General features: G+C 36.6%; 1 protein-coding gene across 1 annotated transcript; it reads left to right on the top strand.

The window, feature by feature from the left end:
• The first annotated feature begins 14,321 nt into the window (after positions 1 to 14,321).
• LOC142641536 (uncharacterized) lies at positions 14,322 to 24,184 on the top strand. The gene is made up of 9 exons (XM_075815974.1): positions 14,322 to 14,532; positions 15,345 to 18,436; positions 19,348 to 20,692; positions 21,836 to 22,185; positions 22,276 to 22,476; positions 22,824 to 22,984; positions 23,257 to 23,348; positions 23,423 to 23,527; positions 23,714 to 24,184. The coding sequence occupies exons 1-8, from the start codon at positions 14,349 to 14,351 to the stop codon at positions 23,452 to 23,454; spliced, it is 5,457 nt and encodes a 1,818-aa protein (XP_075672089.1). The 5' UTR covers positions 14,322 to 14,348; the 3' UTR covers positions 23,455 to 23,527; positions 23,714 to 24,184.
• Positions 24,185 to 25,088: the final 904 nt, after the last annotated feature.

Below are 25,088 nucleotides of genomic sequence, written 5' to 3'. Positions count from 1 at the left end.
CACGCACCAAATAGACCCTATATCTTTCAGAATAAGAAAGACAACGATTGATTGGTACGAGATTTCTTTGTCAATTTAGTTATTGAATTTGACGGTAACGTGCAAGTTTTTGTTTTTGTTTTTTTTTTTCGTGCAAGTTATTGGATTTTTTTTTTTTAACACCGAAAAAATTTCAAGTTCATCTAAAAAACTAAAAATAATACTACTGTTTTATTTACCTCAGACTCTCTCTTCCCGAACCATCTCTCCACACGCTTGTCTCTCTCAACCATCAGAGGCATGTCTGTGAAGGACGATGGAATTGGGTTGATTTTCTTTTACTTTAAGAAACTGATCTGCGTTGACTTTGGGGGAAGGAGGATTGATCTCAGCTTGATTAATGGGAAGGAGACTACACTTGGGTTCGGTGACTTCTGGGGAAGGAGGTTGAGTTTTTTTTTTTTCTTTCTTGAGAAACTGAGGGCGGTTTGAATGTTGTTTTAACAAGGAAAATGTGTGCAAGTAAAAAAGTGTTGTGAAAATTAAAAGAGAAATATAACTAAACAAACCCTGATAAGTTTCTCTGAAGGAAAAAAAATCAATTATTTGAATAAGCAATTTTTTTTTTTGGAAGTGCAAATAAAAATAAATCCTATTTAAATGGTGTAAAATAATAAAGTTTATTTAAAAAAATTAAGTAATAAAAAGTGACATTTTAAAAAACTATACATAAAAACTATAAGCCATAAGGTGTTTTTTAACGCTTATTTGAAGAGAGTGTGTATATGTTACAATAACTATTTATAATAGGAGTAATATTACAGTCATAAATTATTTTATAACATTTTTACAAACGGTTGATGTGGTCAACTTCTTACTAGATTTATTTAGATCCATAATTAACATCAATTTTTCATTTACCAATAACTACTCATCACATGAATAGTTTGTAAAACAATTTGTATCTCTAGGATTACTCTTCTAAAAGTCTTAGGTAAAGATTAGGAGAAAGGATCTAGGAGTAGGACTAGGATTTACCAAAATTCTCAAGTAGCATTTATAAATTAAAGATAAAAATATAAAAATTTGTATGAAACAAATGGTCTTAGGAGCCTTTGGGATAATTATTAATAAAAACTTATATGAAACATAAAAACCATTATGAAAAAAGTTAACGAATGCTTTAAGGGTATTGGTTTAAGAAATATTTTTAAAAGTTTTTATGGAAATTTAAAAAAAAAAAAAATCATGAAAGTGGTATTAAAACTTTCTTATAATGATCCATTAACAAATGTCCTAAGCCCCTAAAGTATCTATTAATATGACCCAACCTTTAAATATGAATGAAAGACCCCTCTAAACCTATCAAAAAAAAAAAAAACTCACTTTTCCGTAATTCCAAGCCACCCTCCCCTCCCTTCCCCCACCCTCATTTTTTTGTCTCCCTTAATCACCACCTCCAAAAATCTCTCATTGTCATAACGTTGCTTGACTTCCAAACTTTTTTTAGTGTACTTGGGACTCTAGACATGATCCATCAATTCATTTTGTAACGACCCAAGGAAAAGCGCTAGTCACATCTGCGCTATATCTCAAAAGGACTAGTCACAATTAAGGCTCCTTACAGTTGTTAATAAAGCCCAGTTCGACCTAGTAAATACTCGATGTGGGACTCATCACACACCCACACACATCATACAATCAATCAAATTGGGGTATCACAATCTCCCCCACTTAAATCCCTAACGTCCTCATTAGGGCCCATTTTGTGAGGTAGTGTATCCGAGCCCACACAGGATTAGCAGGCCGGTTCTGATACCATATGTAACGACCCAAGGAAAAGCGCTAGCCACATCTGCGTTATACCTCAAAATGACTAGTTATAATTGAGGCTCCTTGCAGTTGTTAATAAAACCCAGTTCAACCTAGTAAATACCCGATGTGGGACTCATCACACACCCACACACATCACACAATCAATCAAATTAGGGTATCACACATTTCGATAAAGTCATATTGTGCAATCAAATAAATGAAAATTTAAAAAAAAGGGCAAATTCTAGATAACTACCTTGAGGTTAATGTCAAACCCATCCAAGGCAATTGGAAAACAGCCATTTTGGTCCTTAAACACAAACAATTTTTTGTTCACTCCATGCAAAACAAAATCTAGATAAATTTTTTTTTTTTTTTCCATTTCCAAGACTGCATGTTCAGAAAAGGGTACCCCACAAATCTCCCTTGATCCAGCTAGCCCAAATGCACCTCTGATCATCATATTTTAGTCCAACACTCCAACATGTTTACATCATTTTTTGCTCTTCCCAAGAGCAATAAGTGCTCTTAATATAAACCAAAAGAGAGTAACCCAAGTCATGGTTGGTTCAATGGCTCTCTTTAGTCTTCATCAGAGTTAGAATTTAGACTTTCATTTAAAAAAAAAAAATTAGACTGAACAAAGAGACAGAGGGCTTCTGTGCAAGTTTTAATCTAAAGGGAGGTACAAATTAGTTCTTGATATCAAAATATAGCTAAAATTATTGTGATGGAAAAACTATTAATTACTTGAAAAATAATTGATTTAGTTTTTGTATTGGTTGCTTTTGTAGGTTGCACTTTTCGCAACTTGGCCCTATTGCTTGATAATTTCGACTCTTTTGGTATGTAATCTTGGGTTTTTTTTCTCTCTCTAAGTTATAGGTTTTGGTTGTAAAGAACTTGATCTTTATGGAAATTAAAAGATAAACACTAAAAAGAAATTAGGATCAACTAAGAAATCCTTGACCTCAATAGAATTTTTTGCATAAATGGTTTTTCTAATGATTTTATTCCAATAAACTATTGCTACTTTTATACAAGATAACCCCTGCATATTAGGAAAAATCAAAGTCAAAGTTTATTCATCACGAACATCATTTTGATTAAATGATATCATTTTAAGTATTTCCCTTTATTTAGCACATATTTGACTTTGGCTGCCACGCTTGGTGTAGTTGCTAGATTCATGGATCCTTGATTCACATGTGCTTGATTAATGGGGAATAAAATTTTATTCTGAAATATCCTCAATAAATCCAATCAAATGACTAACATATTCCCTTATCCTATTAAAATGCAAACACAAATGCGATAAATCCTAATATCATGCAACAACTTGTTCTGATCCTAAAATTATGCAAAATATCTAAATACTATTCACGTAACAGTTGTAGAGTGTTTTGTTGTTTCCTTTTTTTCCTTTTTAATTTTAATTTAAGCCAAGAAACCCAGTGTGTTCAAGGCCGCTTTGTATCTTAACTACTGGATTTTTTTTTTTTCAAACTTTGCGTAATAGAATCAATGGCAGCAACACCAACTATGTTTTCTTTGCTTGTCCATCATGGTCCAACATCATCGATCATTCACAATGTTGATCAAAATCGGTATTCATATATGGATATGTGTCAAGATGTATTAGAGACTATACTTGTGGACTTGCCTACAAACATAGGTGCAAACATCAACATCAAGTTTGAAATACTAAATTCAAGGGACATCATTAATGTGAATAATGATACTAATATGCTACATATGTTTGACGAATATGAAGATGAAGGGTGTCATAAAATTCACATTCATGTTTCATTTGCACCTAATGAGCCTCAACGCACTACTTCTCAACCCACTCAAGAACAAGCTATAGTTGGTATGACTTCTTTATCTAAAGATCCTAATTTTAGTGACATTTTTGGCAACGAACTTTTGGCAGGGGCTGCTATGAATTTTAGCCATGACATTAATGTTGTTAAGGGGAAAGAGATTATTAATAAAATGCTGTTGGCATTAGCTAGTGTTCTAGAGGATTTTGATATTCTTGCTCCTATGGGTGTAGAGTTTGATTATTTTGAAGAAGAATTTCATATTAGTGCTTCTGATGAAGAGTGGCGAAGTGAAGATGAAATTGACAGTGATAGTAAGTATGAAGTAGATGAGTCTGTGGTTGAGAAAAATTCTGAAGGTGAGGATAGTGGCCTCTCAAACTATGGCTCTAAAGAAGTTCATGAGGATGGGTTCGATTTTGATGTTGACATAGAGCATATTCATGTGGATAGGGCTATTCAAGGAAGAAGTTTCATTGTAGAAGAAGGTTCAATAAGGTTAGAAAATGTTATGGTATTTACTAATGTGAATAAGTTTAGGGAAGCATCAAGGGATTTTGAAATTCAAGAAGGATTTGAACTTGTTAGGGTGAAGAATGATTAAGCTACAATGATTGCACATGTGCCAATGATGAATGTTTATGGCAGATTCATGCTGCTATAACACCCAATAAGATCACATTTAGGATCAAAACCTACAATTCACAACACACATGTATTAGGTCCTCCAAAAATTCAAATGCAACCTCCACTTGGATTGCTAGGAAATTAAGGAGCAAACTTTATGCTGACCCTGACTTAAGGTATTCTAGTATGCAACAAGATCTAAGTGAAAGAGGTTTGGAGTTCAAGTAAGCTAATGGAGGTTATATCTAGCAAAGAGAAAAGCTAGAGAAAAGGGTAATGGAAACCATGCTAGGTCTTATAAGAAAATACCAGCATATGCTAATGTGGTCTTGGAAACCAACCCTGGCAGTAAAGCAAAGATTTAGTACGAGAGACCTGACATTACAATGAATTTTTTTTGTTGTTGATAAAACTGAGTTAACATCTATTAAAAAGCAAGAAGTCAAAGAGTACAACAATTAACCAAGCTACATTGTAAAGCTATTACTAGACATATATTGCTGGAAACATTGAACAGGAAACCTTGTGGCTGTCCTAGCTAAAAATAAAATCTGGCCTACCATAACATTAGGTACTAACCAAAAATGTGTGACCAGACCCTTCTAGTGAAGATTATACAAATCCATAGCCAAGGCTTGGTCCAACCAGGTTGCCTTTCTTTGGTTGTTGCATAGCTCCATTAATCTTTTGTCATTAGTCATTACAACGGTTCTGTGGGAACCCAAAGCAAGCACTTTAAGCAGAGCCTCCACTAGAACTTCCTGGGCTGCAAGGTGTTGAGTTGGTTTTCCATAGCTAGCACCACCACTAAACAGAAGATTGCCGTCCATCCCTAGCTTCAAAAGCGAATCCACATCTTTTTGTTCTACAATTCCTGGCTGTAGCCACCTTGAGTAAGCATTGAGATACTTGACTTTGGCTTGAATCTTTGTCTCTGACTCTATTGGGATTGAAATGCCTCTCTGTATCTGCAAATAAGAGATTGGGACATTAGCACAACTTCTATAGGATTAAGGACCTTTCCTTTGTGGAAAACCATATTTCTATGATTCCAAATTGACCAAAGAAAAGAGAACATAGCCTAAAGAAGCTCCATTTTCGTGCTGCCTGTGATATCATTAGTCTTGATATAGTTCCAAATCCATTGTTTCACTGAGAGGATGTTAAGTTCTGTTGTTCTAATAGCAAGAGCAGATTCATGCCAGACAGCTCTTGCAAAGGTACACTGAAGGAAGAGATGAGAGGTAGATTCCACCACTGAATCACACATCAGACAGTTAGCATAGGTTATAACCCCCCTCCTTTGAAGAATTTCAAACACAGGTAAGCTGTCTTGCATAATTTTCCAAACACAAGTAAGAATTCTAGCAAGTAGTTTGATCTTCCAGAAGAGCTTCCAATTTGAGTGAGACAATTGAGCACTTGTATCTCCATTTCTCTTGGATGTGGGTTGATGTTTTTGTAAAAACGAGTAAGCTTGAGCCACCTGATAATTCCCTGAAGAGGAATGCTCCAAGACTAGCTATTCAAGGTTAGAATCTGTTTTAGAAATAAGAGTTTTCATGATCTCTCTACAAGTGGGGTATGGGTATAATTTCCTTAAAAGATTACAATTCTAGGCCTTAGAATTTGGGTCTATAAGATCAGCCACTATACCATTGGTCAAATTGAGCTCCCTTAACTTATGACTTGGAGCCTGAAACCAATCTGGATGATTGAGAGGTATTTGGTGCCCTGCTCCCACTATCCATTTTCCTTCATGCAGTACAGTATCTTGAGGGTTAGCAATAGCTCTCCAAGTTTAGAAGTGGTAAGGTTTAGGAGTATAATCTTTCAGAGAGGTCCTAGGGAGGTATTTAACTTTGTAGGTTCTAGCTAGTAGGGAGCTAGGATTACATTGAATTTTCCAATATTGTTTAGCCAACATTGCCTAATTGAAAGCACTGAATCTTTTGAAACCAAGTCCACCCTTATTCTTAGGAGTACAAAACTTATCCCATCCAATTAAATGCATTTTCCTATTACCATTTCTATGCCTCCACCAGAAATCTCTAATGGTAGCATCCAATTTGTTGCAGATTGTCTCTAGTACTTTAAAGCAGGAGAAGGTGTATAATGGCATAGACTGCAAAACTACTGAGATTAGAGTTGCTCTACCTGCCTGAGACAACAATTTAGCACTCCAACCCTGAAGTTTTGTTTGAAGCTTCTCTACCAAATCCTCAAAGCCTACAACTCTTCTACCTCTTAATTTGAAATTTAGACCTAGATATTTGGTAGGATTATGAACTAAATTAACTTGCAATGCATCGGCTAAGGATTCCTGAATAAAAGTATGCATATTAGGAGAGCAATACAAATCAGATTTCATGAAATTAATGCTTTGACTCGAGAGGGAGCAATGCTAAAGGATTATGCCCTTCAAATTGTTCAAAGAGTTCCTATCATTTTGAAAGAAAAATAAGGAATCATCAGCATATAAAAGATGAGTAAAGAAGAGCCCATTTCTACCTAGTTTGATTCCTTTAATTTTCTTTTGGCCTTCAGCCTACATAAGAGAAATGGACAAAATATTGGCACAAAACAGGAATAAATATGGGGAGGTTGGACCTCCTTATCTTACTCCTTTAGTTGGAAGGAACTCCTGAGTAGGACTGTCATTTAAAAGAAGTGCATATTGCATTGAGGAAACATATTCCATGATCCTGTGGACCCAAGTACTACCAAAATTCATTAATAGCAGCACAGCCTTATGGAAATTCTAGCTTACCCTATCATGAGCTTTGCACATGTCAACTTTGAATGCCTCATATCCATTTTTCCTACCCTTCTTTTTCTTAAAGTGTCAATAATTTCATGTGCAAGGAGAATATTATCCGATATATTTCTACCTTGTATAAAGGCACTTTGGTATGGTAATATGAGTTTATCCATTAAAGGTTTCAACCTATTAACCATTATCTTGGATATGATCTTATAGGTTACATTGCAAAGACTTATTGGTCTAAATTGAGAGACATCCTCTGACATCATCACTTTAGGGATAAGGGTAATAAAAGTTTTGTTTAGGGCTTTCAACATTGAGCCTGAATGGAAGAAAGCATGAACATAATTTAGAATATCCTACTTCACTATACTCCAGTACTCCTAGTAGAAAAATGTTGGAATGCCATCTGGACCAAGGGACTTGTGTGAGCCCAACTAAAAGACTACCAATTCAATCTCAAGATTTGTAAAAGATTGTTCAAGTTGAAGTAACTATTGGTGGGTCAACTTGGGAATAGGAAGATGTTTTAACTCACCAAGAATCCATTGAACTGATTTGGGATTTGTTTCAGTGAATCTATCCTTCAAATGAGATACCATAATACTTTCAATTTCCTCAAAATTCTCAGTCAAGGTGCCATCATCTTTCCTTAGGCTACAATCCTATTTTTGGCCCTCCTTTGTTTAACAACAATTTGGAAATACTTTGTGTTCCTATCCCCTTGAATAACCCAATCACATCTAGCCTTTTGAGCCCATTTAATCTCTTCTTTAAACAACAGGTCCTCTAACTCTTCTTTGAGTTTTTTTCCCCTCCTAACATCCTCTAGGTTGTGAATGGCGTCCTGCAAGTTTTGAAGGAGTTGTTGTTTGGTCTTTATTTCCTTTTCAACCCTTCCAAACACCTCCTTGTTCCATTTAATGAACTGTTTCCTAAGATTTGTCAATTTATTCTGAAGTTGGAATGCTCTTAACCCATTAACAGTCACTTCCCAGGCATTTTGGACTATATGCTGACACTCATTGTGAGTAACCCACATCTTCTCAAACCTAAAAGGTCTTCTCCTAAAAGGGTGTTTATTTTCTAAATCAAGGAAAATAGCACCATGATCAGACCTAATGATAGGGTGGTTATGGAGAACATATTGTGGATAAAAATTGATCCAATCCACAGTGGTAAAAGCCCTATCCAATTTTTCCATGACAAAGCTTTCATCCTCCCTACAATTCATCCATGTGTACTTTTGACCTTTCGCCTCAAGTTCACACAACTCTAATTCACTTAGGATTGTTGAAAAAAATCAACTCCAATAATCTTCCTAGAATTAAAAGCATATTTATCCTCATGGGATAGGATTTGATTAAAATTCCCAATGCAGAGCCAGTTCGTCCTGGGTATGTGCCTGAGGTGTTTAAGCTCTATCCAAACCTCTTCCCTTTTAGTATGATCAAGTTGCCCATAAATGAAAGTTATAGAAAGAGGAGTACCTTTATGATCTAGCATTTCTGAGTGTATCATATGCTTCGAGCTGTATTGGACTGCAAGCTTTTGCTCCTACGACCATCTTAGCAAAAGACCTCCATTGAAACCTTCCATTGGGATTTCTCATCCATTCAAAAAACCACACTTTCTCAAAACATCCAGTCCTTTACCTCTGTCCAGTTTAGTTTCCATCAAAAACAAAATGTTGGGTTTGTATCCCTCTGTCCAGCCCTCTACAGTTCAAATTCAAGACCCTTATGGCTGTTCAGGAAGCTGCTGAGGGCCAGCTTCCTAGAACCCATTTTCTGATTCAACAATGGCAGTAGGTGCAATAGATGTTTGTTGTATTTCTTGTAGGGTACTAATAACTGACTGACTTTCTTTGTTAAAGAATCCACAGTAAAGCCTTTGTCTAATATTCCTCCCAAACCTCTCTATCTCTTTCCTAATTCGTTTCCTTGAATTCTCAGATAGAATATCCTCCTCAAGTACGATGTTGGCAAAGGGTGTTGGTTTTAGATTATTAGGAAGAGGTGGGCCTGGGCCTAAGGTGAACAATTCAAATGTGCTTAAGTCACTCACCCTTCCTTCCATGTGACAGGTTGGGCTAGCACTAGAGGGGATTGCATGTGGGCTTGGGTTAGCTACAGCAGCACCATGGGTTATCTCCTAGTCAATTGTACAATTTGGGTCAACATTTTGAGATTGGGTTGTCTCAGCCTGATCAGGTAGGAGGCTCGGCCCAATGCTTGATCCCCCCAATTCAAATTTGAATCTCCTACGGTTAACTTTCTGAACTAAAGATTCAATAAAAGAATTTGAAGACTTTGGTATACAGCCATTCATCCAAGGTTGATGCTGCATAGTTTTAGGCATTTCCTCATTCAAGCAATCCAAGTTAAACAACACCGCTGTCGTATCACTCTGTCTCCAATGCTTCAAAATCTTGCTGCCGACTTTGTTCATTGGTGATGAAAAGGCCATTCCCTTCAATCCATGCCCAGGTCAAATTTGAATTTTTCGGTGGTGCCTAAGGAGGTCTTATGGAGAATGTATTTGTAGCAATCTGTCCAGACTCTAGATTAATTGTCTCTGGGATGGTAGGGATTAAATTGGTTGAGGCTAAAGAGTTTGCTGGTGTAGGAGGTACTACTCTATTGTTCAGGTTTAAGAGATTAATTGGAGCATTAAGTATGGATTCATTATGATGTGGCTGAGGAGCAGAGTTGGCTTGGGGAGTAAGGTTGGGTGTTTGCATGTGACTTTCTGGTGGTTGTGTGGTGATGGGTATGGGATGTTGGGGTGAGTGTGGTGGACTTGGTGTATTGGGATCAGGGAACTCAGAAAAAGGGTCAAAATGTGTTGCATGTCCTAAAGTTTGGGTTAGACGTCCAAAACGTATTTGTGTTGTCCATCTTCTATGAAAAGCGTGCAGATCATTTGAAAACTGTGGTTGTAACGTATCAAACCGAAACTGAACCTGATGAAGATCTTGAATTCTCATTCTTTGTCAATACAAGCTTCTTTCAATATCATCCATGCACTGAGTACATCGCATTCGAGTATGTCTTATTAATCCACACCAATTACATGATTTGTGTACTCTCTCATATCGGCATTGTATCCAGAAGTGAGATCCTTCATCTGCTCTTAAGTTAAAACTTGTGATAACTGGCAACCATGGGTATACCCTAACCTTAACCTGCATAAACCTAATGTTTCCAAGCATTCTATCTTCCCAATCAACCTGTTCCACAATACCCATCAACTATCCAATGTACTCTGCTAGCTCTGGATATTGGTATTCAAGAGGAAGACCATGAAATTGTACCCAAACTGAAATGTAATTTAAGTGAAGATGGTTCAATACTAGGTTAGGTCTCCATTTCTCTAACACTAACAAAGCCCCTTCCAAAGCCCACGGTCCTTCATTACAGATATGCTGAAGATCTTCAATATATTCAAAATGCAAAATATAGAAGTATGATTCACAACCCACCACAGTTACTGGTCCTCTAAGTCTCCAAGCAGCATTAATAATATTTTGAAAGAAACTCATCGAGAATTTTCGATAGTCCAAAAGGAAGCCAATAGCGCACCTTTTCCAAAACTCCCTTTGAGCAGCAACATCATCCTGGTCAGGTCTTATAATGGGTCCGTGTCTAGCAAAAGGTACATTGTCATCGCTTGATATCAAATCAGATTCCATCTCCTCTGTTAACATGTCCTTACTATAGTTTGTGTCGCTACTATCGATCGAACCATACTCTCTCGCTTCAATGTTGTTGTCCATAGGTCCCAGAGTAACAGAGACACCTTGCATGCACTGGAAGCAAGGTGCCAACGGGCCAACCCAAGAACTAGAAAAAGGAGAGAACACTTAGAGTAAATGACAAAGACAGAAAAAGAAAATGAGAAAAACACAGAAAAGGAAACAAGTGATTGGAGTGAAGAGAAGAGATAGACAAAGTGAACCCAACAAAACAGGGGGAAAAAGTAAGGCAAAAGGCAAAGTGAGAGTAACACCAAAAAGAAAAGGAATGCAGATAGAGCAGATCACACAAGGATCCAAGGGTCAGAAGTTGACTTGAAAGGATGTATTGCCACGCGACTAACATGCAGGGGAAAAGGAACTAAAGGAATGATGGGAAGCTATAGAAAGGAGCAAAAAATTAAAAAGGACAAGATGACTTCACTTACTAGTTTAAAGAAAGCACACAAAAAACAAAAAGGAATAAAGGGGGGAAGGGGGAAAACACACAACTCAAAAAGGTACCGCTAGCGGTAACTCTGAAGAGAGAAAGGCTCTTTGGATATGTGTACATTACAATGAATTAATCCTACTTTGAAGAGGTTCTTTTTATGCTTTGATGCTATGAAGAAAGGCTTTATCAATGGTTGTAGGTCATTCTTAGGAATTGATGGTTGCCACCTCAAAGGGCTATATGGGGGTGTTCTACTTGCTGCCATTTCTCTTGATGGAAATAATGGCTTATTTCCAATTGCAGTCACCATTGTAGAGTTGAATGCAAGGATAATTGGCTATTTTTCTTGCACCATTTAGATCCTGCATTGGTTAGCATGACTAATAAGTTGTGCTTTGTATTATGCTTGATTAGCAAAAGGTATGTAGATTAATTCTTTTAATACTTTAATGTGTCAATTTCTTAAATCCCTGAATTATTATTATCATTTTTTCTATTTGAGGATGTCAAATGCATCTAATATGCTAGGAGTATAAAATGACTAGAACATTGATAATTTTGATCTTATTTGATGTAGTCTTTTTTTTTTTCCCTTTGTTTAGTCTATCATAGTTGAATGCTAGCACTTGCCACATGGTAATCTAGTTAGATATTAGTTTGTAAAGCTGTTTTATTTTTTTAAGAGTTAGTATTATTAGATATATATTGTGTGTTTGTGCTATGAACATATTCTATTTTTAGGAATTGCATTTTTTGAAAGGTAAGTTGTTAATCATTTCTTTGTCATTATGGTTTCTCAAGGTTAAATTGATGCAGTGGCTCAAGTCTTCCTTAGAGCAAGTCATAGGCTATGTTGTAGGCACATATACAGTAATTTTAAGGTTAAATTTCCAGGCCTCATGCTTAAGATGGATTTTTGGGCTGCTGCAAAAGCGTATAATGAATTTTTGTTTAACAAGGTTATGCAATGTAAAAGAGTGAATAATGAGGCAGCTTATGTTTGGTTGTTGGGTAAGCCCAAGGAAATGTGGGCTAGACATGCATATGATCCAAGAATTAAGATGGACCATGTAACTAATAACATGATAGAATCATTTAATCAATTGGTTGGGGACCTTAGAGCTAAACCAGTTGTTACCATGTTAGATGGAATCCATATCAAGATTATCAAGAAAACACTAGACTTGATCTAACAAGATTCAAGGTTCTGCAAGGTAATAGCAGCTGGTGATGATGAGTACCAGATTGTTGATGGTTTTACTACATTTGTAGTGAACTTGATTATAAACACATGTGCTTTTGGTTATTGGAAGATATGCAACTGCAAAAGTGTATGATGAATTTTTGTTTAACAAGGCTATGCAGCATATAAGAGTGAACAATGATAAGTGGTTTTCTTAAGTGGTTTAGTGGGTTTAAAAAAAAATTATTTTGTATATAATTAAAAGAAAAAAAAAAGACTATTCCAAGTTTTTATACTAATTTTAACTTATTTCTTAATTTTTTTTTTAATTTTTAAAAGGAAGTGGTGTCTATGGGTCGGTGTAGGTTGAGTTTATGCTCAGCTCACATTGGAATTGGTGACATCGAGTGGAAGGCTAAAAGACTTGCCCTCGACCATGAACAACCATACGGTCAGACTCGATTGAAGCCAATGGAGGAGTTGTTAGAGGTTTTTCTCAATCTTTGGGTGGTGATCTTTATATTTTTCATCAAATCTAAGTGAAAACCATTAGGTCTTGGTCGAATTTTTGCAAAAAAAAACACCTCATCATGCCCAGATTTGAGCAAAAACCTTCATCTTGTCATCAGATATAAGTAAAAATGACTAGGCCTTCACCAAATTTGACTAAATACTAGCAGATATTCACCGGATTTGACCACAAAGAACCATATCATCGCCAGATCTAAACGGATGTAGGTAGATTTGGCCTTATTTCAATGATTTGGTCGGTTGGTTTGGGTAAATTGGGTTTTAGATAAGAAGACCTGCCACTTGACTTGCTAGAGTTGGTTCTTGAAGCTTGAGACATGCCATTAATCGGCTCCTTGCTTAGGTTGAGTTAGTTTTGGTTTAGGTAGCTTTGGGTCGGATAGTTTTGTCAGGTTTTGGTTAGGTTTGGACAGACCTAGGTGTCTTAACTTTTGGCTCAATTATTCCCTTTTATGCCTATTAGACAACTCAAAATTCTCATAAGCTAATAGTGTGATGGATGAAACTTGAGGGCTTAGGATCCAATGCAATTCACTCATCTCCTCTCACAAATTTTTTTTTTTACTTTTTTCCTTTTTAACTTTCACTTTTACTTCCCTTAACTTTTTTGAAACAATGGTTGAGATTGAAAGTTGTCAACTCAATCTCAATCATTCATAGGAATTGCATTAGGTGCAATACTCTAGGTATTGCATCTTCTTGAGACCTTCAAACTTGATCTCAATTTAAACTTAAGACCTTCAAACTTATGGCATATTCCCTAGATCCATTGATAATTAAACCCACAAGTAAGTGTCACCGAAAAAACCTATGTCATTTATTTTAAATAGAAAAAAAAAATATTACACATCTTGTAATAACTTCAAAAATTATTAGAAAAGTTTTCAAGCAAAAAAAAAAAAAAAAATTCAAATAAAGGTCGAAATATATTCCTCATCTCTAAAATTTATCCTCATTCTAATTTTAGTCGTGAAAGCTTTTAAAACTATCAATTTCATTTATTCTAAATTCATTATAAAGCTAGTAAATTTTTTAACATGACACAATTGAGACAACAAAAAATCAATATTTTTTAATAAAAAAATAAGGATTAATATAAAATTTTAATTAGAAGTACAAAAATCAATTAAACCAAATATTAGGAGGAAAAATTAGAAAAGAAAAGAAAAAGTATTTTTTTTTATAAGGAAAAAAAAAAGTATTTTGGTTTGTTGGTTTTAGTTGTTTGTTTTTAAAAAAACACACAACGTAAACTTTCCTTTTTACCTAAACGTTCCAATTTGACAATCTCTATTTCCCCCAAAATTTGAAAATCCCTTTCCGCGCTAAACGCTACTCTATCCTCACCGTCCATACCAAACCCCTCTCTCTCTCTCTCTCTCTCTCTCTCTCTCTCTCAGTGTGAATCTCCATGGCCATTCTCTGAAGAACGAAGAATGTCGACGATAGAGAAGCTATTGGCGCAGATCTTCGATCGGAAACGGTCGATCATCGACCAAGCCAAGCACCAAACCCTTCTCTTCGACCAAAACCTCGCTTCCAAACTCCTCATTGACGGAATCGCCCCTCCTCCATGGCTGGTGCCCCCTCCGCCCCACGCTCACTCCTCCGATCCAAATCGTAACTTCGCACCTCTCTCTAATCGTAGTTTGTTCTTTTAGGTTTTGTTTGGATACCGTTGCTTTCGAAGTGCTTAATTTGTAAACCTAATTGTGAATTAGCGCTTTTGATTTCGTTGTTTTGGAAAATTTTTCGAAGTTTCTGGTTCGATTTCTTCGTGTTTATGTGTTCTAGGTTTTGGATTAGCTTTCTTGGAAGCAAAATTTGCCTTGACTTTTGCAAAAATAGTGAAAATTGTGGCTTTAATTTCGTTATTTTGGAAAATTCTGAGGTTTCTGGTTCTATTTCTTCGTGTTTATGTGTTTTAGGTTTTGGATTAGCCTTTTTGGAAGCAAAATTTGCCTTGACTTTTGCTTCTAATACTAGCAAGCAAATCGAGAAATGATATAGTGAAAATTCTGGTTCAATTCGTGTACTTTGTTTTGCTTTAGAATTCAGTAAGGAATTGTTTGGTTACCGTTTCTGGAAGTAATTTTCTAACTGTTTTGTGAGCAAAATTTATTAGAAGTTCATATTTAAGAATTTCTCATTAACCAAACAGAGTATAAAAAGCTATAGTGTGACTATTGAATAACACTAATTCTTGTACTTCACAATTCTTATAATTTGTGTTTACATAATAACTTCTTGTATAGTATAATAAACCTTTAGATTTAGGGCACTGGTTATAAAATTTCACAATCTCTTCGAAATAATTAATTTATTTCGTAGCTCAAACTGGATTTACATGAAATCGTGTTTATATGGTAGCTTTTCTAGTATGATAAGAACTAATGTCCATGGCTTCATGATCATTGTTTTTGTCACTGCAGAGTTCAATAAAGAGGAACTCATTTCGGGGTTGTTGCTCCCTCGCCCACAACCTGTTATCCCTTATTCTAGTAGCCGTTACTCTCAGTACAACAAACCGGTTGTCGCAGGTGATTGTGTGTCACAAAATGGTTTGTTGAAAGAAGTGTGTGTTTTGGACAAAGGCCTTGCTGCTGGAGATGGGCCGTCATTTTTGCCGGAGTGTCATGCTGGATGTCAACCAAGTGCCGATTCTGAGCTGGGTCCAAGTGCTATATCTCCTCAAGATCCGAGAGAGAGGAGAATATCAGACACTTACCAAAATCCAGCTTTATCATTGGCGAGGGTTCAAAGGTCCAAGTCAAGACAAAGGGCTCTGGAGCTTCGCAGTAGTGCAAAAGCAGCCAAAAGCTGTTCAAGGGATGAGAATATTGTTGCTACATTTGGTGGTGGGATTTCGGGGTCTGCAATTGCTTCCCTCCAGACTGACCTCGCTGATGAGTTGGTGTTTGTCAATCCTGTAGATACCAAAAATGTTAGTTGTGTAGTGGAAGAAGTAAAAATTGGTGATTGTCAGAGCAAGGAAGATGGTAGCAATATTTGCTCTGGTAGAATGACAAGATCTAGAGGCACTAGTCAGCAAGTCAGTTCTTTCAACAAGGGTAACTCTTCTCATATTGGTAGGGAAGATGATAGTGTACTTGCAAGTTCTATTATCAAATCAAAAGAGAATGAAGCATCAGATATAGCTGAACCATCTCGTATTACTGATGGAAGTAGTAGGGGGAGGAAATCAAAAATAGGAGATAACTGGAGTGAGGACATTCGAAGCGATGTTTACCATGGAAGAATAACAAGATCTAGAAGTTCTAGTCAACAGCCCAGCCGCATGAATAAATTGATGAAGCTGGATAGCTCTTATGACAAGGATAAGGTAGATGGTGTTGGACATTCCAACCATGTTGATCAGTCCAAGGAATTGGTCAATTTCTCTGCTATCACTGATGACAGTTGTGGAGTGGAACAAGAAGTGGACTGCGATAGCAATGCTAATTTTGGTAGAATACTAAAATCTAGAAGTTCTTCCCAGCCATCCAACAATGTTAACTGTATCACACAGGCACAGTCCATTAGCAAATCCAGAAAACTGCCTCAATCTCCACGTTGGGTTGGAGGAGATGCTTTTCAAAGTGGAGAGAGCCCTCAGATGTATGATGGAAGGTCCTTGCCAAGTCAAAAGGATCAAGAGTTTCACAGAGTAGATGCAAGCAAACACTCAAGGAAGGGGAATTCTGAAGCGGAGTTTATTTCCAGGAAATCAATTGCTACTAATAACATCAAATTAAGTTCAAAGGCTGTGTGCTCCAATGTGTCTGATCAAAGAGTTACCCATTCCAGATTTGCTGCTTCCGGTGAGTCTAATAAAGTTCAGGGTGCTCAAATGTCCAATGGAGGGTCATTGCCAATTCAAGACAAAGAGTCATGTAAAGTTAATGCAGCATATTATTCAGATGAGGAAAATATTGCTGATGGTAAAAATATAAGGGGAGAAACTACGACCATTGAGAAAATATCAAAACCTGTCAACTCCTCCCATGCTTTAGGTTGTAAAGTTACACGCTCCACATCTAATGCTTCTAGCAGGCCTCCACTTGCACAATCTCTAAACAGGTCTGAGAAAATTGACCTTAAGGAAGTGTCAGGCACTCAAATAGAAGTCCTGCCTTGTACTCGCACCAGTGATACTGTTGGCTTGGAGAGATGCGCTTCAACTGCTGCAGAATCTGAGATTAATCCTGATGAGCTTGTTGCTGCTCGTTCGGGGTTTTCTGGGGCTAACTTGGACGTTGCTAGCCTTCGGATTGGGGTGGAGGTTTTAGCCACGAGGCCACCCTCTGATTGTAATGTGCTTATGAGGCCCAAGCAACTTAATTTTGATGATGCGGAAGAGTCCAGTTTGAATGTAGTTTCAAGTCCTGCATCCAAGAGGGAAATACAGGGCAGGTCATCAGAAAGAAGTCCTCTTACCTTGCCTGATCCTGCAGATATAATGGACAAAGTGGCCTCTGTGAGTTACCAAGCAAATTGCAACTTATCTCAAGAGAAAACTTTGCTGGAGGAGCAGGAAGATCTTAGAAAAGAATTGGAACCGAGTTTTTCATCTGAAGTCCATGCGGAAAAGACAGATGAAGCCATCAGAAGCTCAGATGGAAATGCTGTGTCAGCAGTAAAAGAGACATATCAGGTTCCTAAGGATGCAGCTACACACACTTTGCTAGAAAGTGACAAAATTATCAAAGAGGAGGAATCTTCTTTGATAGATCATTTATCTCTATCGCAATTTTCCTGTGAAGATTTGCTTGAACTTCCAAAACAAGCGGGGTATAACCTGTTGCATGATAGTGCTGATACAAGGACGGATGTTTCAGTTGAGAATGTTGTCATGGAGCGTGATGGTGGAGAATCTACCAAATTGATGTTTGAAGACAGTAAACTCGATAGTGATCTCTGTGGTGATCTCAAGCAATTAACAGGTGCTAATTTTGGAATAGGTAGTGGATCTGGTCCTTGTAAAGATTCAGACGAAACTTTAAGAGATTCTACATTTGAGCTTCCTTGTGCTGTTTTGGTGGAAGAAACAGAAGGTACTTTGGTGCAGCAGACTACAAATTCAGGCATTTCACAGTGTCAAAATGAAGACTCCTTGGGAAGATGTATCAGTGAAGACAAACATGTATATAGTTCAAAATCAACTGAAGAGCAAATTTTGAATAATGGCGTGCCAAGTGTAAGTTTTAGCTTGGGCTTGCATGATTTGCAGCCTCAGCATAAGCGGAGAAAGATTGATTTTCAACTAACTGAAGTCCTTTCAGCTTCACCAAGCCTGAGGGAAGAGGGACTTAAATTGATTGACAGGGATTCTGTTAGTGAAAACCTGGATGGTGCAGAAGATATTCTGAAGGCTGTCTTTGAATCTCAACACTTGTCATTAACTTATGAGGAGGACGCTACGCAATCAGATGCCAGTAAGAGCCCAGTTGAAGAATTGCAACAAAATGAGAAAGGCCATGTCATAGAAGGGTCTGAAGCTTCAACTAGGCTGCAAGTTGAAGAGGTACTTGTTTTTCTGTCATACATTCCAAAACTTTTTCAGTTGATTTATGTCACGTCAACAATCCAAGGAAAAGTATACTGGGTTAGGACATTCTTTGATATGTTGTTTGATAATCATTTCAATTTAAAAAATAATACTAGGTTAGGTTGGTCACTTACCATCCATCCCAAAAAACTTCAGGCAAAAGTGATTTAAGTAATGACGGTTGCCTTCGGTATTGGCAATCACTTAAATATCATAATCTTTAAGTTAGAATACTCATTACTTAAATTTTACAGTTGGTCCTTTTTCTTTTTCACTGACACTTTATGTGATATTAAGTTAGATATTTACATTCCCCCAGAACGATTTTTGACACTTTAGATAATTATCACATCTGCAAATATGCACACCAAGTTTACTTATAACCTTGACAAGGTTGGTCAATGATATCCAAGTTTGCTGTGGTGACCAAAAAGAGCACGTGTAGATGAAGTGAGGAAACACATGGCTTTAGCTGAATGGCTAAAAAGGACTCATGTATCAGCCTCAAGTAGTTGGGATTTTGAAATATTTCTATCAGAAGAGATGGTTTGGCCTGGTAGACTTCATTTTAATCACCAATCCTTGTTCATTGCTTGTATGGTCCAATTATGGATGAATGGAGTTTGGGTATATGGCCTTATGCATGTGTAACTGAATACACTACAAGGAATTGTTAAAATGTAATATAATCGTGCAATCACTTATGATAAGCTATACGCTTGTCTGTTGTGTATTTTGCTCTTACCTCATATAACTTTGATTACCATTTTGTCATTTTATTGTAAGTTCTTGCAGGTTCGAAACATTTTCTTAACTCCTCAGGTTGCATTTTTTTGCTTTTCTTAAGGCTTTTCTGATATTGGATATATCGAAATATTGTCTGACAGGTTGAACATAGCTTGGAGGGTTGGGATGGAAACACGCCTTTCACTTTTATGGATGATGGGTTACGAGTTTCCTATATCTCAAGTTTGATTAACCAGGTTGCTGATGATTCTCAAGGTTGTTTAGCGGAGGAAGCAGGAGTGGCTAATCCAAATAGCAAACTATTGGATGAAAGAATGCGATGCTTTGTAGAAGAGAACCCAGTTCCTTTGCATCTTGAAGATAAATTACAGCTGGGAATTACGGAGCATTTTACTAACAGTGAAAGAACCATGCAGGAAAAGAGAACTAGTTTGGAAGGGAATGAAAGTTATTCATATTGCTCAGTTAATTCTCCACATAGCCAGTCCTTGGATTTGACTGGGGCTGATGAGATTATGCCTGATTTCGAGGGTTTCATTATGCAAACAGATGACAAACAGCCATGCATTGCTGAGGAGGGAATTAGCTTTGACCTTCCAAATACTGCAATAGAACGTGCTAGTGTTTTGGAGCAGCTATGCAGATCTGCTTGCATGAATACCCCATTATCCTGTTCTTCAACTACACATAAATTGCACAGAATACCAAGTCTTTACCAGTCTGTTCCTAATGGGCTTCTAGAGGGCATTAACACGAAAAGCACCCTTTCTATGAATAGTACTGGCAAGCAGCTCCATAATGGTTGCTTGAGTGAAGAAGTTGGGTTTGCTTTTCATGGAAGGTCCTATTCTGATTGCCTACCAACTTCTAGTGGTCAATCCACTTGGAATATAAGAAATCCCTATTCATCTCCAGTTGGGAAATTCTGGGACAGAATCACATCAAACGCTGGCAGTTCAGAGAAGCAAGTGACCTCAAATCCAGAGCTTCCCTGCATTGATGAAGAAAATGAGAATGCAGATGAGGTAGCTGAGACATTACCAGAAGGCATTTGTTCAGAAGTGACTACTAGCTCAGCCAAAAGAGTACCACTTGCTGACATTACAGAAAATCCAAATCCTCCTGCATCAGTTTCTGAAGTGGAGATACATGCTGATAGATACAGTCTAGATTCTGTAAACACGGAATTCAGCTTCACTGGGACTCATACTAGGGTCAAACAGAAGCATGGAAACCAAAACAGCTCTAGGAGAAGATATGACAGGAAGGTGAAAGAGAAACAGAGTGTGTCGATTGGAGCAAATGGTGTTAAGAGGGCCAAGGAATCATTCCATAGTAGGTTCAGTAAGACAAAATTATCTGGAAAAACCAGTATGAGAAATGGGGCCCCTAGTGGGAGGGAGTCAAAGACTAACAATATAATCTCCAATATCACTTCCTTTATTCCACTTGTTCAACAAAAGCAAGCAGCCGCAGTTGTCACAGGTAATTTTTTTCTCTTCCTTTTTTTGTTGTTGAAGAATCACCATTTTTCTTTGACATGTGGTTACTGAAAAAAGTTAAGATCTCCTCATTTTGGTATCTGGCTTCACATGTATACAGATGCTTCAAGATAATGTATACAATCCCAACTTGATTTTTCATGGATCATTTGCTGTTCCATTGACCATGCAACTTGGTGTTGCAACCTTAACCATGACCATAAGAAAGTCTCAGTTTTCTTTTCAAAGTGCTTTGTTGAACTAAATTTTGTGGTCAATTTGTTAGCTTGTTCTTTTGCTTTATAAAAATTTAAATTAGTCTATGCCATTTAAGTCAGATATTTTGGTATCCATCTCTTGATTCTCTGGAACTGAAATGCTGTTGCTATGCTTGCTTCTTGTTCTCTCAGCTTATGTCCTATAATGTTTCATAAAAGTCTGAAAAGTGAAATCAGACTATAAAGAATTCTTTGCCAACAAGCTGTAGGATCAGTAGTGCCATATGCCTTAAAAGTTTCCAAGTAAATTATGTACCCTCAAGATAAATTGTAATAGAGAAGTGGATTCTGGTATGAATAATTGGAAAAATGAATAGGGTTTATGTTAGAAATCATCTCTGAAATCGAGGAGTAATCGGCAACAGATACAATGAGCCATGGATGAAATGCTTTGCACATGTTTTGAAAACACCTGACATATACGCTAAGTTTAACCTGAAGAAATGGAATCTCTGTTTTATACAATTATTAAAAAAAGAAAAGAAAAGAAAAAAGAATTACAAGCTCAAGTTGATGGTGCCATAACCTAATGTGATTACCTAAATAGACATGATTATAGTAATAAAAATGGAATGCTAGAAAGATTTATGTTGTTGACCCCAAGGAGTTCAATAAGGACTTGGGGATAATGGGAAAGTATGATGTAGCTACAATTAACCTTTGTTATATCTCATATGCTTAGTAATGGTTTCCCCTAAAAGTGAAGCTACTAGTTAATCATGTCTGTAATTCTGTGGTATTTAAGAATCTGGTTGGAATAAGCTTCTTTTAGTTGTTGATTTGGATGCCAGTGTATGTTTTCTGAAAGTTCCTTATTTTATTTTAAATGATTATATAGTATTTTTGAAAGTTCTTGTGCTTCCTCATAGGGAAGAGAGACATCAAAGTGAAGGCCCTGGGGGCTGCTGAGGCTGCAAAACGTCTTGCAGAGAAGAAGGATAATGAACGTAAAATGAAGAAGGAAGCTTTGAAACTTGAGCGAGCTAGACTCGAGCAGGAAAATTTGAGGCAGTTGGAGTTGCAGAAGAGAAAGAAAGAAGAGGAAAAGAAGAAAAAGGAGGCTGATATGGCAGCAAGGAAAAGGCAGAGGGAAGAAGACGAAAGGAAAGAGAAGGAGAGAAAGAGAAAACGTGTTGAGGAATCACGTAGGCAGCAGTGCGAACATGAGGAGAAGTTACATGGCAAGAAAGATGAGAGAGAATTGAAATCCCGAGCCACAGTAAGATGCCTTTTGCTCTTATATATTTTAGGATTGCTTTGTGCTTGCTGTTTTAGGAATTAACATATTTTATTTGTCTGTCTGCTATAGGATACAAGAGCAAATGAGAGGAAGGAATCTAACGATGAAGCAGATAAGCATAGAAACATTGAAAAAGTCAGGGAGGACAATATCAGGAAGGTGTCAGAAACTGAACTTAGGACAACCAGCATTCCAACAAGTGACATCATTAAAGCAAGCATTCTACGTGAAGATTCTAAGGCATTGAGTGGTTCTGGTAACAATGTAAAGGTAAAGTTCATTTTTGTCGTGATTTTTCACTAAAGAGTTCTCCTTCATGGTTTCACCTTTATGTATTATAGAATTTAATGATATTGAACTTAAAATCTGAGGTTTGGCTTGAACACAATTCCTTTGTTGTTATTGTTTGCATGGACCTTTTAATACTGGTCAAGGCCTTAATGTTTCCATTCTACTCTTCCTGGTGCAAGGATTTATTTTGTTAAATTTATAATAGCTTAATATAATTCTTAATCTGAAATTGTAGAAAGTTATATTACTCGAACAATTATAAAATATTCTGTATATATTTGATTTGCATATACTGCCTCATTCTGAGACTTCCTATATTGTTTAAGGTAACAAGCACTTTAGACAAAGCAATAGAAAAAGACAATGCGTTTGCCAACACAAATCAAGAACAATACGATATATCTCCATACAAAGTTTCAGATGATGAAGAAGATGACGATGACGATGATGATGTACCAAACAACAAAATTATTCCTTCATGGGCCAGGTTTGTCACTCAGTTTTATCCTCATAAATGAAGTATGGCCGTCAAAAGTCAAAACACACGAATCACTTCACACGCATACATAGCTAAGCAACCATGTAATGACTTATTTCATAGCCATTTCTCCTTTTAGAATAAGTGCATCTGATGATATGATTGCAACCATTACTTTGTTGATTTGTATCCTGGTGAAAAGGCATAGAATCCTGTTGCTGCTTTGACTTTTCTCTGTGTGCCTCTATGAATGCTCACAAGTCTCTGTTTTGTTTCTGCAGTAGACATTGTGTGGCTAAAGTTGTTTTTTCCCAGCAAAGAGTAGATCCTGAATCCATTTTTCCCCTAGAAAGCTTTTGCAATATAGATGAAGGTAAAATATTGTTATTATTATTTTTTAAAAGCTGTAAATGAAAATGGACTAAAAAAATAAATTATGCTTTTCAGTTCTTTTAGCTCGGAAGCCTCAGAAAAAGTAGCAAGCTGGAGAATGAAAATGCACTGTATAAATTTGCACTTCTTCAGTCATCTAGTATCAGAGATTCTGTTAAGGTATGTTTCCTTTAGAATGTGAGGAGCATCATGTCTTCCTTTTTACTTTTTTTAGCTTTGCTTTGTGTGTTATTGTGCTCATTTGCATTAAACAAAGGACTCAAAATTAAAGAAACAAGATTTTTACCCCCCTCTTTGGTTTTCAAAATTGGAATCGGAAGTCACTGTTTGTGTTTTATGTGGCAGGCTTCCAAGGGACATAACTGTGAAAAGTTTAGAGTTCGGTGATTCCTTTCCAACATGAATGTACCCGAAGATTGCAGAATTTATAATGTATATACTTCTTGTGTCACATTGGATATTTCACAATGAACTTAATTTCTAAGTTCCATTGTCAAGTGGGAAGGGCTATTGCGAAGCTGTCGGTCAGCTTATTGGTTTATCAAGCTAAACCAATAATTCCTACTTCGCTACTTCCCTCCATCTCTTTGCTCATCACTAATTCCTAGTTCTAATTTTAAAACCCCCAAGCACTCAATGAATTCTAGTAAAAACAAGTTTCTGACCTTTAGATGTACTGTCTATTGCTTCCACAGTGGCTCATTACCAAAGCAGGAAGACAATAGTCCAGATAAAATTGTAAAAATAGTGAGTTTTTGTGTATCTTTTTGTAGTCTTATTTAATGGAAATAAATTGTTTTTACGCTTTAGCAGAAATTCAAGGAGCCTCAAGTCCTTTCAATACATATCTAAACTGAGGATTTGGCGTGCAGGAGTTCTAGAAAGATGAAATTGTAAATTGAATTTGAATATTTAATAAGCTGCACATCTGTCCAATCTGTTTCCTTTTGAAAACTAGTCAAATAGAATAAGTTGATTTCTAGGTTAACACTTTTGAGGTTTGAATGGAAAATTATGATATAGGCCTTGAATAATTGAAGTAAAATTTCCTTGGATTATGTACATAGGTATTCAATAAGAAACATCAATGGTTTTGGACCATCTACCAACTGTTATTAAAGACTTTAAAAGAGGCCAGTTTCTTCTTCCTCTCATCACACCGCACCAGTCCACTACAAAAGTCCATAATTGTAACGGCTATATGACCTGTGATTCTATTATTTTTCACCTTTTGAAATAATGGACTAGATTTGGGACCCATAATCACATGGCCTCCCATTGTCATTATTGAATTCTACAAACTAACAGTGACCCAATTTCCGAAGCACAATGCCAGATAGAGAATCTTTTTATGTTGCCGTTTAAATTCCAAATTCATTAAGAATCATTAGGGACTGAATTCACCGTCAACAATAGTGAAAGAATTTTTGTGAAAAGCTTTTAAAAATTGTGAAATTCAGTGCCATTAAAGTCCCCCACTTTTTAAAGGAACGGTGCTGACTTGTTAAAATTTAGAATCTTTTCAAAGCGTATAATACTATTTTCTATTCCTATTAGCAGTCTCATCAATTTTAGTAGTGGGCTGATGATTCGTGAGAACGTGGATTAGCAACATGCTTATCATGAAAAAATACTAATTAATACACACGTCTTAAAAGAGAACCGTTAATTTTATAGTACTACCTCACCAAGTCTCTCTTACTCATTAGATGACCCACAC

Source organism: Castanea sativa, chromosome 6 (genome assembly GCF_040712315.1).
Source record: "Castanea sativa cultivar Marrone di Chiusa Pesio chromosome 6, ASM4071231v1".
NCBI classification, from domain to species: Eukaryota; Viridiplantae; Streptophyta; class Magnoliopsida; order Fagales; family Fagaceae; genus Castanea; species Castanea sativa.
Note: the sequence above shows the minus strand (reverse complement) of the source record. Positions and strands in the feature narration are given on the sequence as shown.

Coding starts and splice junctions, on each gene's coding strand:
- LOC142641536 (XM_075815974.1), top strand. CDS start 14,349: ATGTCGACGATAGAGAAGCTATTGGCGCAGATCTTCGATCGGAAACGG. Junction 14,533..15,344: donor TCACTCCTCCGATCCAAATC/GTAACTTCGCAC, acceptor TTGTCACTGCAG/AGTTCAATAAAGAGGAACTC. Junction 22,186..22,275: donor AATTGAAATCCCGAGCCACA/GTAAGATGCCTT, acceptor TGTCTGCTATAG/GATACAAGAGCAAATGAGAG.